Below are 15,991 nucleotides of genomic sequence, written 5' to 3' on the forward strand. Positions count from 1 at the left end.
CTCCTTTGTCTTGATCACGTTGGGCGAGAGGCTCGTTGTTGTCGGTGACCAGGCCTACCACAATTTAATGATGGTGTTGGAGTCGTGCCTGGCCGTGCAGTCATGAGTGAACAGGGAGTACAGGAGGGGGCTGAGCACGCGCCCCTGAGGGGCCCCTGTGTTGAGGATCAGCGTGGCGGATGTTTTGTTACCTACCCTTACCACCTGAGGGCGGCCTGATCAAGGCTCCATTAATTTTGGATGACATAGTGCTGTGATATCACATAATCAAAAGACAGCATCATGAAGACATAAGAACAACAGCGCCTAGGCTCTGTTTGCAAAACAATCCTCAGCTGGTTGCTGCTGTAATGCCTGTCATCTGATAACATGTTTCCAGCCAACACAACATTTCAACAGGATTCCCAACTCCGCTCAAATTCAAACTAGAAATGCATCAGGAAAACTATTACCAGACTGGACAACAACATCTCATGGGAATACAGATATCATAAGGATATGGTCCCTTTCTAATTTTGTGCAGTTCATTCTTACAGTTTGCTGAAATCTGCCTCCTCAAGGATTGTAATTTGAGCCAGTTTGAAACAGCGGGACAATAATCCTGCAGCAACAGGAAAGGTAAATGATTATGTGGATTAGAATTAATGCACATTTTTGTAGGTGTTGTAATGTAAATTACAAACTTCAGAAGCCCTTTTAAACCTTCCCTCGTTACTCCCGCCCTGACTTGGAGAGCCGAGAGAGAGAGAGAGAGAGAGAGAGAGAGAGAGAGAGAGAGAGCGACAGAGACAGAGACAGAGACAGAGACAGAGACAGAGACAGAGACAGAGACAGTTGTAAATACAACCCATATTTATGCTTATTTATTTTAACTTGTGTGCTTTAACCATTTGTACATTGTTACAACACTGTATATATATAATATGACATTTGTAATGTCTTTATTGTTTTGAAACTTCTGTATGTGTAATGTTTACTGTTAATTTGTAATGTTTGTTTCACTTTTGTGTATTGTCTACCTCACTTGCTTTGGCAATGTTAACACATGTTTCCCATGCCAATAAAGCCCCTTGAATTGAATTGAATTGAATTGACAGAGACAGAGAGAGAGAGAGAGAGAGAGAGAGAGAGAGAGAGAGAGAGAGAGAGAGAGAGAGAGAGAGAGAGAGAGAGAGAGAGAGAGAGAGAGAGAGAGAGAGAGAGAGAGAGAGAGAGAGAGAGAGAGAGAGAGAGAGAGAGAAATATATGTCTGCTGCTGCAGCCCGGTCCCCAGCATCTGCTGTGACTGAGAAAGAGCACCCAGCCAGCGCAAAGCATAGCAACAGGCTTTAATGTCAACGTAGACACAGACCATGACAACTCTCTCTCTTCTCCGTGCTCTCTCTTTCCCTTGCTCTCTCTTTCCTCTATGGTTTCTCTTTTACTCTCTCTCTCCTGAACGGTCTTTCCCACCCTCTCCTCTTATTAGCTTAGACACAAAATAAACCTGAACTGAAACAGATTATGGTTTAAGATGAGAGGGAGCACCATTTAAAGAAACATACACACATCTCTCACATCTCACACATCACTCTCCCGCTCCTTTTTAATCTACCTCTTCTTGTCTCTTCAGACCAATGCAGCAACAGCCCTCCTACCATTAGCTTCAGACTGGAATTCATTATCTGGATGTCCCATTTCCTGTTTATGGGACCTTTCTCTAAAACTCACTCAGCCCCCTCCCCACTGAACCATTTGGCTGCCACTGACAGTTTCATGTACACACATCACAGAACACAGACAGAAACAGAAAAACACAGGGGGTGTGTGACATGTATGTAGGGCATGCTGCAACAGGCCTCTTCCATGCAGAGTGTAATGAATCATGGGTTACAGTCAGTGAGACTCAGACTCATACTGTGTGTAAACTCAATGTGAGACAGATGGTCCTCCTTGCAGAGCTTGACTGCAGTAAAGTGAATTAGACTCAGAGCACAGTGTGACTGAGACATGATGCCTTTAATACATTTCAGTGATCCTACGTCTTAACACCCTACAGTGTATGTTACCATGGTCCAGATCACTCCTCCTCTCTCTCTCTCTCTCATTCTCCACCCTGGGCATTTCCTGCTTGACTCACAGGGGAGAAACTCAGCCACTTGGACAGGCAGCGGGAGTGTGGGTGGCTTGAGTATCAGAGACCACCGCATATGACACATGACATGTCCTCTCCTTAACCGCAGACGCCACGCAGAGAGACAACAATGCATACATACTGTACTGTATCATCAGTGATGCAAATAATGCAACCGTTGTCAGACGTAAAAAGAAACCAGTTTGGTAATCCATCTTGTGTGGATGTGCTCTGATCATGTTCCCAGACGTGTTTTGAAACTGGAACAAGGAAGCAGAGTGCTACAGTGACTCCATCGCTACAGAGCTACAGTCATTGCTTGCATGGCTTGGAGGGGCTGACTGTGCACTCTGTCCTGCTCCTGGCTATGTTGACAGCTGAGTTAGACAATCACCAGGATAACTCTTTCTCTCTTTTCCCTTCTCCCTCTCTCTACTAACCCCCTCCCTCTCTCTACTAACCCCCTCCCTCTCCCTACTAACCCCCTCCCTCTCTCTACTAACCCCCTCCCTCTCTCTACTAACCCCCTCCCTCTCTCTACTAACCCCCTCCCTCTCTCTACTAACCCCCTCCCTCTCTCTACTAACCCCCTCCCTCTCTCTACTAACCCCCTCCCTCTCTCTACTAACCCCTTCCCTCTCTACTAACCCCCTCCCTCTCTCTACTAACCCCCTCCCTCTCTCTACTAACCCCCTCCCTCTCTCTACTAACCCCCCCTCCCTCGCTTTACTAACCCCTCTCCCTCGCTCTACTACCTCCCTCCCTCGCTCTATTAACCCCCTCCCTCTCTCTATTGCCCCCCTCCCTCTCTCTACTAACCCCCTCCCTCTCTACTAACCCCCTCCCTCTCTCTACTAACCCCTCTCCCTCTCTCTACTAACCCCCTCCCTCTCTCTACTAACCCCCTCCCTCTCTCTACTAACCCCTCTCCCTCTCTCTACTAACCCCCTCCCTCTCTCTACTAACCCCCTCCCTCTCTCTACTAACCCCCTCCCTCTCCCTACTAACCCCCTCCCTCGCTCTACTAACCCCTCTCCCTCGCTCTACTACCTCCCTCCCTCGCTCTATTAACCCCCTCCCTCTCTCTATTGCCCCCCTCCCTCTCTCTACTAACCCCCTCCCTCTCTACTAACCCCCTCCCTCTCTCTACTAACCCCCTCCCTCTCTCTACTAACCCCCTCCCTCGCTCTACTAAGCCCCCCCCTCGCTCTATTAACACCCTCCCTCGCTCTATTAACCCCTCCCTCTCTCTACTAACCCCCTCCCTCTCTCTACTAACCCCCCCTCTCTCTATTAACCCCCTCCCTCTCTCTATTAACCCCCTCCCTCTCTCTACTAGCCCCCTCCCTCGCTCTATTGCCCCCTCCCTCGCTCTATTGCCCCCTCCCTCGCTCTATTGTCCCCTCCCTCGCTCTATTTCCCCCTCCCTCTCTCTATTGCCCCCTCCCTCTCTCTATTGCCCCCTCCCTCTCTCTATTGCCCCCTCCCTCTATTAACCCCCTCCCTCTCTCTACTAACCCCCTCCCTCGCTCTATTGTCCCCTCCCTCGCTCTATTGCCCCCTCCCTCGCTCTTTTTCCCCCTCCCTCGCTCTATTGCCCCCTCCCGCTCTCTATCGCCTCCCTCCCTCTCTCTATTGCCCCCCTCCCTCGCTCTATTGCCCCACTCCCTCGCTCTACTAACCCCCTCCCTCTCTCTACTAACCCCCTCCCTCTCTCTACTAACCCCCTCCCTCGCTCTATTAATCCCCTCCCTCGCTCTATTTTACCCTCCCTCGCTCTATTAACGCACTCCCTCTCTCTACTAACCCCCTCCCTCTCTTTACTAACCCTCTCCCTCTCTCTATTTCTTCCCTCCCTCCCTCTCTCTATTGCCCCCCCTCGCTCTCTCTATTTATGCCTCCCTCCCTCTTTCTCTCTCTCAAACAATCACTCCTTGTATAAGTCGAAGCAACAACTTTCCCTTTTAAAACACAATCTTCCGCCTCGTGCTTAACGTCTGCGCCAGACCTGAAACCTCTCTTATGGTCTGACATTCTCTGATTGACAAACAATAGCTTCTCCTTCCTGCCAATAACGTATGGAGGGAGCTTTATCACATTTCTTCTGTGGAGGGGCTCAGCTAATCAGAGAACAGTTTGTTGGGATTAACTGAGGAGTGTGTGTGTGTGTGTTTGAAGGAGGGGAAGAGGGAGAGGGGCGACCGTGTGGCATGTGAGACCCCTGCTGTACAGAGAGAGCAGGGCCTCTACGACTCAGACAGAGGGAAAAACTAGAGCCTTTCATTGGCCACTTAGCCTCGCTAACAGATTAGCTCCGCCAACAGATTGTTTATTGCAGCCTCAGCCAATGACACGACTATAACAATGCACGTCAACAATCGTCTCTATGAACAGTGGCAGTATCATCCTGTGGTTATCATTTCCTAAATATGATCCAAATATGTTAAGTGCCTACATACCCTCGTAAACCTGGTCATGAAAAACCTTCACAAACAGCCAACAAATAGAGAAAACAACAAGCGTGATATTCATCAAAAAATCTATAGGCTAAGAGCTCGATTTACTGTGACAGCCCACATAAAGAAATAATACAGTTTACTATAGAATGCTACATTACTTACTATAGAATTCTGCAGTAAACTGTAGAATAGTATACATCGATCATCAGGTTATAGAAAAGAGCAGAAGCTCTGAACTCTCCGTTCAGAACCCAGTTCTACCTACCTACCTACCTAATTACAGGTTATGGAAAAGGAGAAAGCCCCCTACTTCTATGTCAAAGAAAAAAAATACTACAGTAAATATTACAGTATACTACAGTCCGCAAAAACACTACAGTAAATATTACAATATATTATTTATACTATAGTAAACTGTAAATACTACAGTAAATACTGTCATGTTTTTACAGTGAATACTACAGTAAAGTCAGCAAAAGTACTACAGTGAATACTATAGTAATGCTACCATAGTATACACTATAGTATTTTTTCATGTGGGAGTGAACAGATGAAGAATTGATTCAGACTTACCCCCTAACACCCCAGAGTGCTTCAGGTGTGTTGAGGTGACCAGACAGACAGAACAGAGCAAACAGAGTGAGTGTAGTGATTAGAGAGAGTAGAACCGTGAGTGTGGAAAGTAGGAGGAAAAGAAGAGAGGAGTGATTAGAAAGAGGGAGAGCGGGAGAGTGGGGAGAGGGAGTAGGGCAGGAAGTTGAGCTCAGTCCTATTAGGAGTCTCTGAGGAACACATTGAGACTTTCAAACACGGCCAGCCTTAGTTCCCAGAGAGAGACCCAGCCAGGGCCAAAATAAGACCTGCTCACAGTCCCAGTCCCAGTAAGAAAGAGTCAGACACAGTCACACACAGTCTTTCCCAGACACAGTCCCAGACACAGCCCCAGACACAGCCCCAGACACAGCCCCAGACACAGCCCCAGACACAGCCCCAGACACAGTCCCAGACACAGTCCCAGACACAGTCCCAGACACAGTCCCAGTCCCAGACACAGCCCCAGACACAGCCCTGCTAAGACCTAGCAGCACCCAGGAATAGTTCTAGGTCTGTTCAACACTCCTACACAGCTGCTGCAATGAATCAACCCTCTCTCCTTCAATGTGTTACAAAGAGAGAGAAAAAAGAACCCAATGGCGTATAATGGAAAGGCTTTTGACAGCAAACAGCTGGCTGACTTTTCTACAACTTTTTGGAAGTTTCTGCCACATCTGTGAATCCCAGAGATAACATGCCTCAAGTAGAAGTAAATCAGACCACATATTTATTGGCCTGCAAACAACCCCGACACTATCGACATCATGCCACGTCAATAATAAATAGTGCACTGCTAATGAGTAGGACATTTTTGGATTCTGAGCAAATAATGAACTAATGATAATCTATATTATCTGTTTATAGACTATATTGTTAGACACAGAAAGATGACTATTGTTGGTAGAGATGGTTGACAAAAGTAATGAAGAAATAGTTTCCATAGACCCAGGTGTGCTCCCTGCTACTCACCGAGCCCCTGTCTGAGCCCCTGTCCATGTCCAGCCAGTCCATGAGCATGTGAGCAGTGCTGCTGGGGACCTGGGCCCTCAGGGTGTTCCTCTCCTCCTCTCTGGGCTGCAGCTCCAGGGCCAGCCTCAGGTCCTCAACCAGCTGCAGCACCTGCACGGGCCCTGCACTACCTGGGGAGCCCAGCTCAAACAGGCCGTTGGTGTACTCGGCTGCAGCCTTGGAGCCTGCCGGGGACAGAGGACAAAGAGTCATTATCCTGGACAAGATTGTATATCAGCACATATAAATATCTATCGCAGAATCTGACCCAGTCAGCTCCCTCTATTTTATACTATACGTCCACGTGTCACCTGTATCTGCTCACTAAGCTAATGTCTGTTCCAGCTTCATCATCATCTGGGAGCTGGAGAGCAAGTTAAACTTCCTCCATAAACACTCAGACATCTGGAGCATGTTAGCGTATCGTTACAGTATGCTCCAAGGAAACCATATGAACACGGATTCCATTGAAGACGTCCAAAATCAATAAACTGGAAAGAAACCTGCCTGCTACCATTGTGATTTATGGTGTTTCCATGTTGTGTTTTTTTACTCATTGGCTCTCCAACTCTGTTCCTGTAGGTTAGCAGGGCTCTCCAACCCTGTTCCGGTAGGTTAGCAGGGCTCTCCAACCCTATTCCTGTAGGTTAGCAGGGCTCTCCAACCCTGTTCCTGTAGGTTAGCAGGACTCTCCAACCCTGTTCCTGGAGAGCTACCATCCTGTAGGTTTTCGCTTCAACCCTAATCTTGTGCGCCTGATTCTAATAATTATCAGGTTGATTATTAGATTAATCAGAAGTTAAAACTGGGGTTAGAGCAAAAACCTACAGGAGGGTAGTTCTCCAGGAACAGGGTTGGAAATAAAACCTACAGGAGGGTAGCTCTCCAGGAACAGGGTTGGAGTTAAAACCTACGTGTAGGAGGGTAGCTCTCCAGGAACAGGGTTGGAGTTAAAACCTACGTACAGGAGGGTAGCTCTCCAGGAACAGGGTTAGAGTTAAAACCTACAGGAGGGTAGCTCTCCAGGAACAGGGTTAGAGTTAAAACCTACAGGAGGGTAGCTCTCCAGGAACAGGGTTGGTGTCACACCCTGATCTGTTTCACCTGTCTTTGTGCTTGTCTCCACCCCCCTCAAGGTGTCGCCCATCTTCCCCATTATCCCCAGTGTATTTATACCTGTGTTCTCTGTTTGTCTGTTGCCAGTTCTATTTTGTTTCGAAATACCTACCATCATTTGCCCCCTTGCTCCTGGCTGTTCTTGTTCCTGGTTTCTTGTCTTTCCAAGTTTTGACCTTTCTGCCTGCCCTGAGCCTGCCTGCCTGCCATTCTATACCTTGCCACACCTCTCTGGATTATTGAACCCTGCCTGCCCTGAGACTGCCTGCTGTTCTGGACCTGTTGCACTCTTTCTGGATTACTGACCTCTGCCTGTCCTTGACTTGTTGTTTGCCTGCCCCTGTACTAGAAATACTTTTGTTACTTCGACACTGTCTGCAATGTGGTCATACCTGAAACCTGATAGTTGGCGTTAAAACCTACAGGAGGGTAGCTCTCCAGGAACAGGGTTCTGTCCCCCGGCTAATACATGTGTCAAACTCATTCCACGGAGGGCCGAGTGTCTGCGGGTTTTCGCTCCTCCCTTGTACTTGATTGATGAATTAATGTCACTGATTAGTAAAAAACTCCCCTCACCTGCTTGTCTAGGTCTTAATTGAAAGGAAAAAACAGTAGTCTTGGTAGGACTAGCCTGATCCCAGATATGTGTGTGCCGTCTTGCCAACTCCTATGGCCAATGTCATGACATGCAGCACAAACAGATCTGGGACCAGTCCATATCCATGTATACAAACAGCCTTCTTTTCATAACAAAAAAAACATACAAAGAAACTATGGTACATTGAGTGAAACTATGGTACATTGACTGCATGCTTTGGTTGGCTTGACTTTGAGGAAAATTTAAGAAGAACACGATGTTGAAAAAAAACAAGATTTTCCGTAAATATGCCTGTGCCTGCCTGAGGGCCAATGCGCATACGGACACAGAGAGGAACGGATTATTCACGCATGCTCAACTGCATCTCGCTAAAAATATCAGAACTATGGGTATCTACAGCCAAATAGCCCTGTTTATTGTTCATCTAATATCTAGTATATAATTAGCTTTATTCAGATCACAAGCCTGATACAAAACATGTTTGTTCAATAAAATGCCTGAAACAAGTTACCAGGCCAGCTCAGTTCTACAGTAGTGTAGTACTTACTTCTCTTTGTGTGAGCATGGTTTGGAGTTGGTTGAGGTTTCCAACTACTATCCATATAACACATTTTTATTATCCTAAAATAAATTGACAATAAGTGAAAAACACAAAGAAACCAATTATTCAACTCAAGATTATAATAATAGAGTATCTCTCATCTGATTCAGATGCTCCAGCAATAACCAGTAGGTGGCATATTTTCAAGTCCATCACTGCTGCAGCAACTCATTACCTGCATATTATATTAAATGTCAAGTGCCTTTCAGAGATATTTCCAGCATATACTATTACGGAAAACGATGTCCTAATACTCAAATGTAATCAGACCAGTATCTCAAAATATGGCTGACGATTGGGACTAATGCCTTGTTGATGATTGGGATTCCTTGCAGCAATTACATTTTGATTATATTCTATTTGTAGTCCTTGAAAATATAGGCTGCATATGAGATAATGTTTGGCAACAGTAAAGTAATTAACTTTAATTGTTATTGACCAGATCTTATTGTGGTAATAGCAATGATTAACTTGTGAATATCCTGATTTAGACCTTGAGGCTAACTTGTTTTCACCTTGATCAGTCAAGGTGACTGTTGATCCCGATCTCTTGTCATGGTGAATTGACAAAAAGGGAAAGACCAATGGCATGAATCTCAGACAAGATGTACGTAGATTTACACAATAAAACACTGCTTTGACTAGGATTGCAAAACTACCGGTATTTTACCAAAGTTACCAGAATCTTCAGTAATTTTGGTAATTAACAGAAAATATATGGCAATCTATTGTAATTTTGGTAATTTATACTTGAATAACTTTTTTAATCTATAGTATTCATTTATTATACCTGTGTCCATATTATGCATGTGTTTCTAGTAGTTAGACCATATGGTTCAAGATAAAATAGCCTAATTCTTGAAAAAAGCATCTAATTAAGAATGGGATTATTTTCAATTACCTCTGCAACTCTTCTCAACAGCCAACAGTTTGATGCCAAAACATTGACAACAAATACAGTTTGTAAAAATAATTACTGATATTTCATGCTAAAACACTAATATAAAACACCAATGGTATTCACTAAATGTATGGTTTATAGTTACGATAATGTTTTACAGAGTTGTCATTCTTTAATTTTTACAATTATTTCATATATTTTACATGTGATAAGGCCACACAGAGGGCCAGAGATGATTACAGACACCTGTGATAATCTGAAGTACCCAAAAGGGCCACCAGATGTCTTGTGATAAATGAAATTCAACCCTTGAAAGATACAAACATTCTGGTAGTTTAATGGTAAACTTTGAAAGTTTCCAGTAATATACCATCCCTTTGCAACCCTAGCTGTGACATTCCCCTACATACTGAATAGTGGTGCTCGGGTCAGCTGTTTGTTCACTCGCACCCTGCCCGCAATTGTTAGTAACCCATCCACAACCACCTGACTTTATGTGATAAAGTGAGAATCTGAGGCCGGAGCTATAGGGCTACAATGAATATATGTACTGTTGGGGTACTGGAGGACCAGGGTTGGGAAACAGTGCCCTAGAAGACTAAATAAACCCTTGTTCACCAGAATAATGTCACATATCGATATATTTATTTATTTATTTGTATTTCACCTTTATTTAACCAGGTAGGTTAGTTGGGAACAAGTTCTCATTTACAACTGCGACCTGGCCAAGATAAAGCAAAGCAGTGTGACACAAACAACACAGAGTTACACATGGAATAAACAAACATACGGTCAATAATACAATAGAAAAGTATATATACAGTGTGTGCAAATGAGGTAAGATAAGGGAGGTAAGGCAATAAATAGGCCATAGTGGCGAAATAATTACAATATAGCAATTAAACACTGGAGTGATCGATGTGCAGAAGATGAATGTGCAGGTAGAGATACTGGGGTGCAAAGAAGCAAAATAAATAAATAACAGTATGAGGATGAGGTAGTTGGATGGGCTATTTACAGATGGGCTATGTACAGGTGCAGTGATCTGTGAGCTGCTCTGACAGCTGGTGCTTAAAGTTAGTGAGGGAGATATGAGTCTCCAGCTTCAGTGATTTTTGCAGTTCGTTCCAGTCATTGGCAGCAAAGAACTGGAAGGAAAGGCCGCCAAAGGAGGAATTGCCGTTGGGGGTGACCAGTGAAATATACCTGCTGGAGCGTGTGCTACGAATGGGTGCTGCTATGGTGACCAGTGAGCTGAGATAAGGCAGGGCTTTACCTAGCAAAGACTTATAGATGACCTGGAGCCAGTGGGTTTGGCGACGAATATGAAGCGAGGGCCAGCCAATGAGAGCATACAGGTCGCAGTGGTGGGTAGTATATGGTGCTTTGGTGACAAAACGGATGGCACTGTGATAGACTGCATCCAATTTGCTGAGTGGAGTGTTGGAGGCTATTTTGTAAATGACATCGCCGAAGTCAAGGATCGGTAGGATAGTCAGTTTTACAAGGGTATGTTTGGCAGCATGAGTGAAGGATGCTTTGTTGCGAAATAGGAAGCCGATTCTAGATTTAATTTTGGATTGGAGATGCTTAATGTGTGTCTGGATGGAGAGTTTACAGTCTAACCAGACACCTAGGTATTTGTAGTTGTCCACATATTCTAAGTCAGAACCGTCCAGAGTAGTGATGCTGGACGGGCGGGCAGGTGCGGGCAGCAATCGGTTGAAGAGCATGCATTTAGTTTTACTTGCATTTAAGAGCAGGAGGCCACGGAAGAAGAGTTGTATGGCATTGAAGCTCGTTTGGAGTTTAGTTAACACAGTGTCCAAAGAAGGGCCAGAAGTATACAGAATGATGTCGTCTGCGTAGCGGTGGATCAGAGAATCACCAGCAGCAAGAGCGACATCATTGATATATACAGAGAAGAGAGTCGGCCCGAGAATTGAACCCTGTGGCACCCCCATAGAGACTGCCAGATGTTCGGACAACAGGCCCTCCGATTTGACACACTGAATTCTATCTGAGAAGTAGTTGGTGAACCAGGCGAGGCAGTCATTTGAGAAACCAAGGCTGTTGAGTCGGCCGATAAGAATGTGGTGATTGACAGAGTCGAAGGCCTTGGCCAGGTCGATGAATACAGCTGCACAGTATTGTCTCTTATCAATGGCGGTTATGATATTGTTTACGACCTTGAGCGTAGCTGAGGTGCACCCATGACCAGCTTTGAAACCAGATTGCATAGCGGAGAAGGTATGGTGGGATTTGAAATGGTCAGTGATCCGTTTGTTAACTTATCTGAATGAATGCTTCAATCTAGTTAACGTCGGTAAAGGTCTCTGTCATCTCCACTTCTTTCGTAGAGCAAAGCCGTTTTGGAACCGGGATAAAATTCAATAACTCAACAAAAAAAGAAGGAAAATCTTTCTGTGCAACATTTCCACATGGCATAAGTTTGACCGGTTGTAAGGAAATAGAAAGCTGTGAAAACGACCCAACGTGTTTCTGGTAAGATTTCAGTTCGGCTTGGATGCATATTTTATGTGGTTGAAACACTATCAGCTTTTATGATGCTGAGAAAGATAGCACCACTACAGATGGTATCTAACTGCACATTCACTCAAGATGCTGAAAGAAAGAAATTCTCCTGTTCCCGTATCAAAATTTAGCCTACAATTGGTTTATAATTTTACTACAAGAAATGCTTAATTATGTAGGAGTTCATACTAAAGCTATGTGAGAGGTTATAGACCTACAGTCAGTGTTCAGATTTCCATTTCACCCCACTGCAGTAGCAGTGCTTGGGTAAAATCACTGTGAAAGCCATAAAATAAACAATATTACAACCTGTGTGTTGTGACAACTGTGTTGTTTGATCAATAACCTGTTAGTTCATATGCCTTGCGACCGTGATATATACAGTAGGCCTAAAGGCAGAGACAATAAGAAGACACAGTGGCAGAATAAATCAAATCAAACTTTGTCACATGGGCTGAATACAACTGTAGACCTTACTGTGAAATGCTTACTTACAAGGCCTTAACCAACAGTGCAGTTCAAGAAGAGAAAATATTTACCAAATAAACTAAAGTAAAAAATAAAAATATTGAGGCTCTATACATGGGGTACCGGTACCGAGTCAGCGTGCGGGGGTACAGGTTAGTTGAGGTAATTTGTACATGTAGGTAGGGGTTTAGTGACTATGCATAGATAATAAACAGCGAGTAGCAGCAGTGTACAAAACAAATGGAGTAGGGGTCAATGTAAAAAGTCCAGTGACCATTTGATTAATTGTTCAGCAGTCTTATGGCTTGGGGTTAGAAGCTGTTAAGGAGCCTTTTGGTCCTAGACTTGGCGCTCCGGTACCGCTTGCCATGCGATAGCAGAGAAAACAGTCTGACTTGGGTGACTGGAGTAGCTGACAATTTTATGAGCTTTCCTCTGACACCTCCTATTATATAGGTCCTGGATTGCAGGAAGCTTGGCCCCAGTGATGTACTGAGCCGTACGCACTACCCTCTGTAGCGCCTTACAGTCAGATGCCGAGCAGTTGCCATACCAGGCGGTGATGCAACCGGTCAGGATGCTTTCGATGGTGCAGCTGTAGAACCTTTTGAGGATCTGGGGACCCATGCCAAATCTTTTCAGTCTCCTGAGGGGGAATTGGCATTGTCATGCCCTCTTCACGATTGTCTTGGTGTGTTTGGACCATGATAGTTCGTTGGTGATGTGGACACCAATGAACTTGAAACTCTCGACCCGCTCCACTACAGCCCTGTTGATGTTAATGGGGGCCTGTTCGGACCGCCTTTTTTTGTAGTCCACGATCAGCTCCTTTGTCTTGCTCACATTGAGGGAGAGGATGTTGTCCTCGCACCACACTGCCAGTTCTCTGACCTGCTCCATATAGGCTGTCTCATCGTTGTTGGTGATCAGGCCTACCACTGTTGTGTTGTCAGCAAACTTAATGATGGTGTTGGAGTCTTGTTTTGCCACGCAGTCGTGGGTGAACAGGGAGTACAGGAGGGGACTAAGTACACACCCATGAGGGGCCCCAGTGTTGAGGATCAGCGTGACAAACGTGTTGCTGCCTACCCTTACCACCTGGGGGTGGCCCGTCAGGAAGTACAGGATCCAGTTGCAGAGGGAGGTGTTTAGTCCCAGGGTCGTTAGCTTAGTGATGAGCTTCGTGGGCACTATGGTGTTGAATACTGAGCTGTAGTCAATGAACAGCATTCTCACATAGGTGTTCCTTTTGTCCAGGTGGGAAAGGGCAGTGTGGAGTCCGATTGAGATTGCGTCATCTGTGGATCTGTTGGGGCAGTATGCGAATTGGAGTGGGTCTAGGGTATCCGGGAGGATGCTGTTGATGTGAGCCATGACCAGCCTTTCAAAGCACTTCATGGCTACCGACGTGAGTGCTACAGGGCAGTAATCATTTAGGCAGGTTACCTTCGCTTCCTTGGGCACAGGAACTATGGTGGTCTGCTTAAAACATGTAGGTATTACAGACTCAGTCAGGGAGAGGTTGAAAATGTCAGTGAAGACACTTACCGATTGGTCCGCGGATGCTCTGAGTATACCTCCTGGTAATCCATCTGGCCCTGCGGCTTTGTGAATGTTGACCTGTTTAAAGGTCTTGCTCACATCGGCTACCGAGCACGTTATCACACAGTCATCTAGAACAGCTGGTGCTCTAGTGCATGTTTCAGTGTTGATTGCCTCGAGCATAAAAGGCATTTAGCTCATCTGGTAGGCTCGCGTCACTGGGCAGCTCGCGTCTGGTTTTCCCTTTGTAGTCCATAGTAGTTTTCAAGCCCTGCCATATCAGACGATCGTCAGAGCCGGTGTCGTATTATTCAATCTTAATCCTGCATTGACGCTTTGCTTGTTTGATGGTTTGTCTGAGGGCATAGCGTGATTTCTTATAAGCGTACGGATTAGTGTCCCGCTCTTTGAAAGCAGCAGCACTAGCCTTTAGCTCGATGCGGATGTTGCCTGTAATCCATGGCTTCTGGTTGGGATGTGTACATACGGTCACTGTGGAGACGATGTTGTCGATGCACTTATTGATGAAGCCGATGACAAAGGTGGTATACTCCTCAATGCCATTGGATGAATCCCAGAACATATTCCAGTCTGTGCTAGCAAAACAGTCCTGTAGCTTAGCATCCGCATCATCTGACCACTTCCGTATTGAGCGACTCACTGGTGCTTCCTGCTTTAGTTTTTGCTTGTAAGCAGGAATCAGGAGGATATAATTATGGTCAGACTTGCCAAATGGAGGGCGGGGGAGAGCTTTTTATGCATCTCTGTGTGTGGAGTAAAGGTGGTCTAGAGTTTTTTTCCCTCTGGTTGCACATGTGACATGCTGGTAAAAATTTGGTAAAACTGAATAAATTCAACCACATCTTTGTTTCATCACAAAACCAGAGAGCAACCTCTGTCCGGTGATGTCCACAAAGCATATTGCATGTAACAAACAGTAACATGACCTACAGCATGGTCAAGCAAGTTAATGTTTCCGTCATTTTCGGACAGCTAAACAACTATTGATTTAGAACCACGAAGAGTTACCGCAAGCCACAAAGAAAACAGGAGCTGCCTCCACTATTCCAGCACCATTTCAACTTCAACATTTCAACATCATCAAATCACCTATGCTTAGTCTAATACAGTGACAACTAAAAGATACCAAAAACAATACGCTAAATATCATGTGGCTGTCCATTCTTCCAGTGGCGATTTTAGCATGTAAATCTTGGTGGGGCAAAGAAGAAAAAAGTGGATTGCATACCAGCAAAGCCACTACACAACACTAAACAATACATTAATTGCACTATAACGGTGACAAACAGTGCCCACAAACTGTTAGGACCTACATAAAGCTGTTCCAATAGCAGTCCCAACATCTTACCACTGCTACACCTGGATATGAGCGGAGCCTTGTCTGGCAGCGGAACAGTTTATTCAGCCTCATTTACTGCCTTTAAAAAAACATAGCTGATATGGTTGACTTGCTTAAACAAATGTGGTTTCTAATGATAATTGAGATGTACAAACTATGGTATAAGGGGACGACAATTGGATAAGAGGCAATCCGTAATTTTGATTAAGTCATTAATGAGCGAGCTAGGATGGAAGTAGTCAATATAACGATTTGTTCAGCACTTGTAATGTACAGCGACAGAATTCAGAACATGGGCCCTTCTTACAGTGTTCTCCCTGTACACCTAGTCAGAACCGTAGGATAAATAATGGGGGCATATAAGCAGACAATGAAAGCTCTTACAATATTCAGGGATTACATTTCTCTAAAACAGGTTATATGCTACATGTGCACCACCAAGTCAGAACAGTAGGCGAAATTAAGGGTGAGGCACATGGGCTACTAACATCTTACTACACAACATACCCTTAGTATTAATTTCTTAGCTACAGTATACATATCTCCCTGGCATATTACATAATTTACGCAGCAGTATTAGAATACATTTTTGGACATTTTTGGACCTTGTCGTGCTGTACTCACTTAAACAGGAAGGTGGTGCGCCGGTCCTTCGAATTATGATGACGTCATTGATCTTCAGGTCGTAGCTCTAGA

The 15,991-nt window shown here is 45.0% G+C and overlaps 1 protein-coding gene across 2 annotated transcripts in view; it reads right to left on the reverse strand.

The window, feature by feature from the left end:
• ppfibp2b (PPFIA binding protein 2b) overlaps nucleotides 1–15,991 on the reverse strand; it is a 100,892-nt gene that overhangs the window by 51,647 nt on the left and 33,254 nt on the right. For both annotated transcript variants that reach the window (XM_039017606.1, XM_039017605.1), the window contains exon 3: nucleotides 6,136–6,359. In XM_039017606.1, the coding sequence (XP_038873534.1) occupies nucleotides 6,136–6,359 (224 nt within the window). The remainder of the gene's footprint in view (nucleotides 1–6,135; nucleotides 6,360–15,991) is intronic.

Source organism: Salvelinus namaycush, chromosome 21 (assembly GCF_016432855.1).
Source record: "Salvelinus namaycush isolate Seneca chromosome 21, SaNama_1.0, whole genome shotgun sequence".
NCBI lineage: Eukaryota > Metazoa > Chordata > Actinopteri > Salmoniformes > Salmonidae > Salvelinus > Salvelinus namaycush.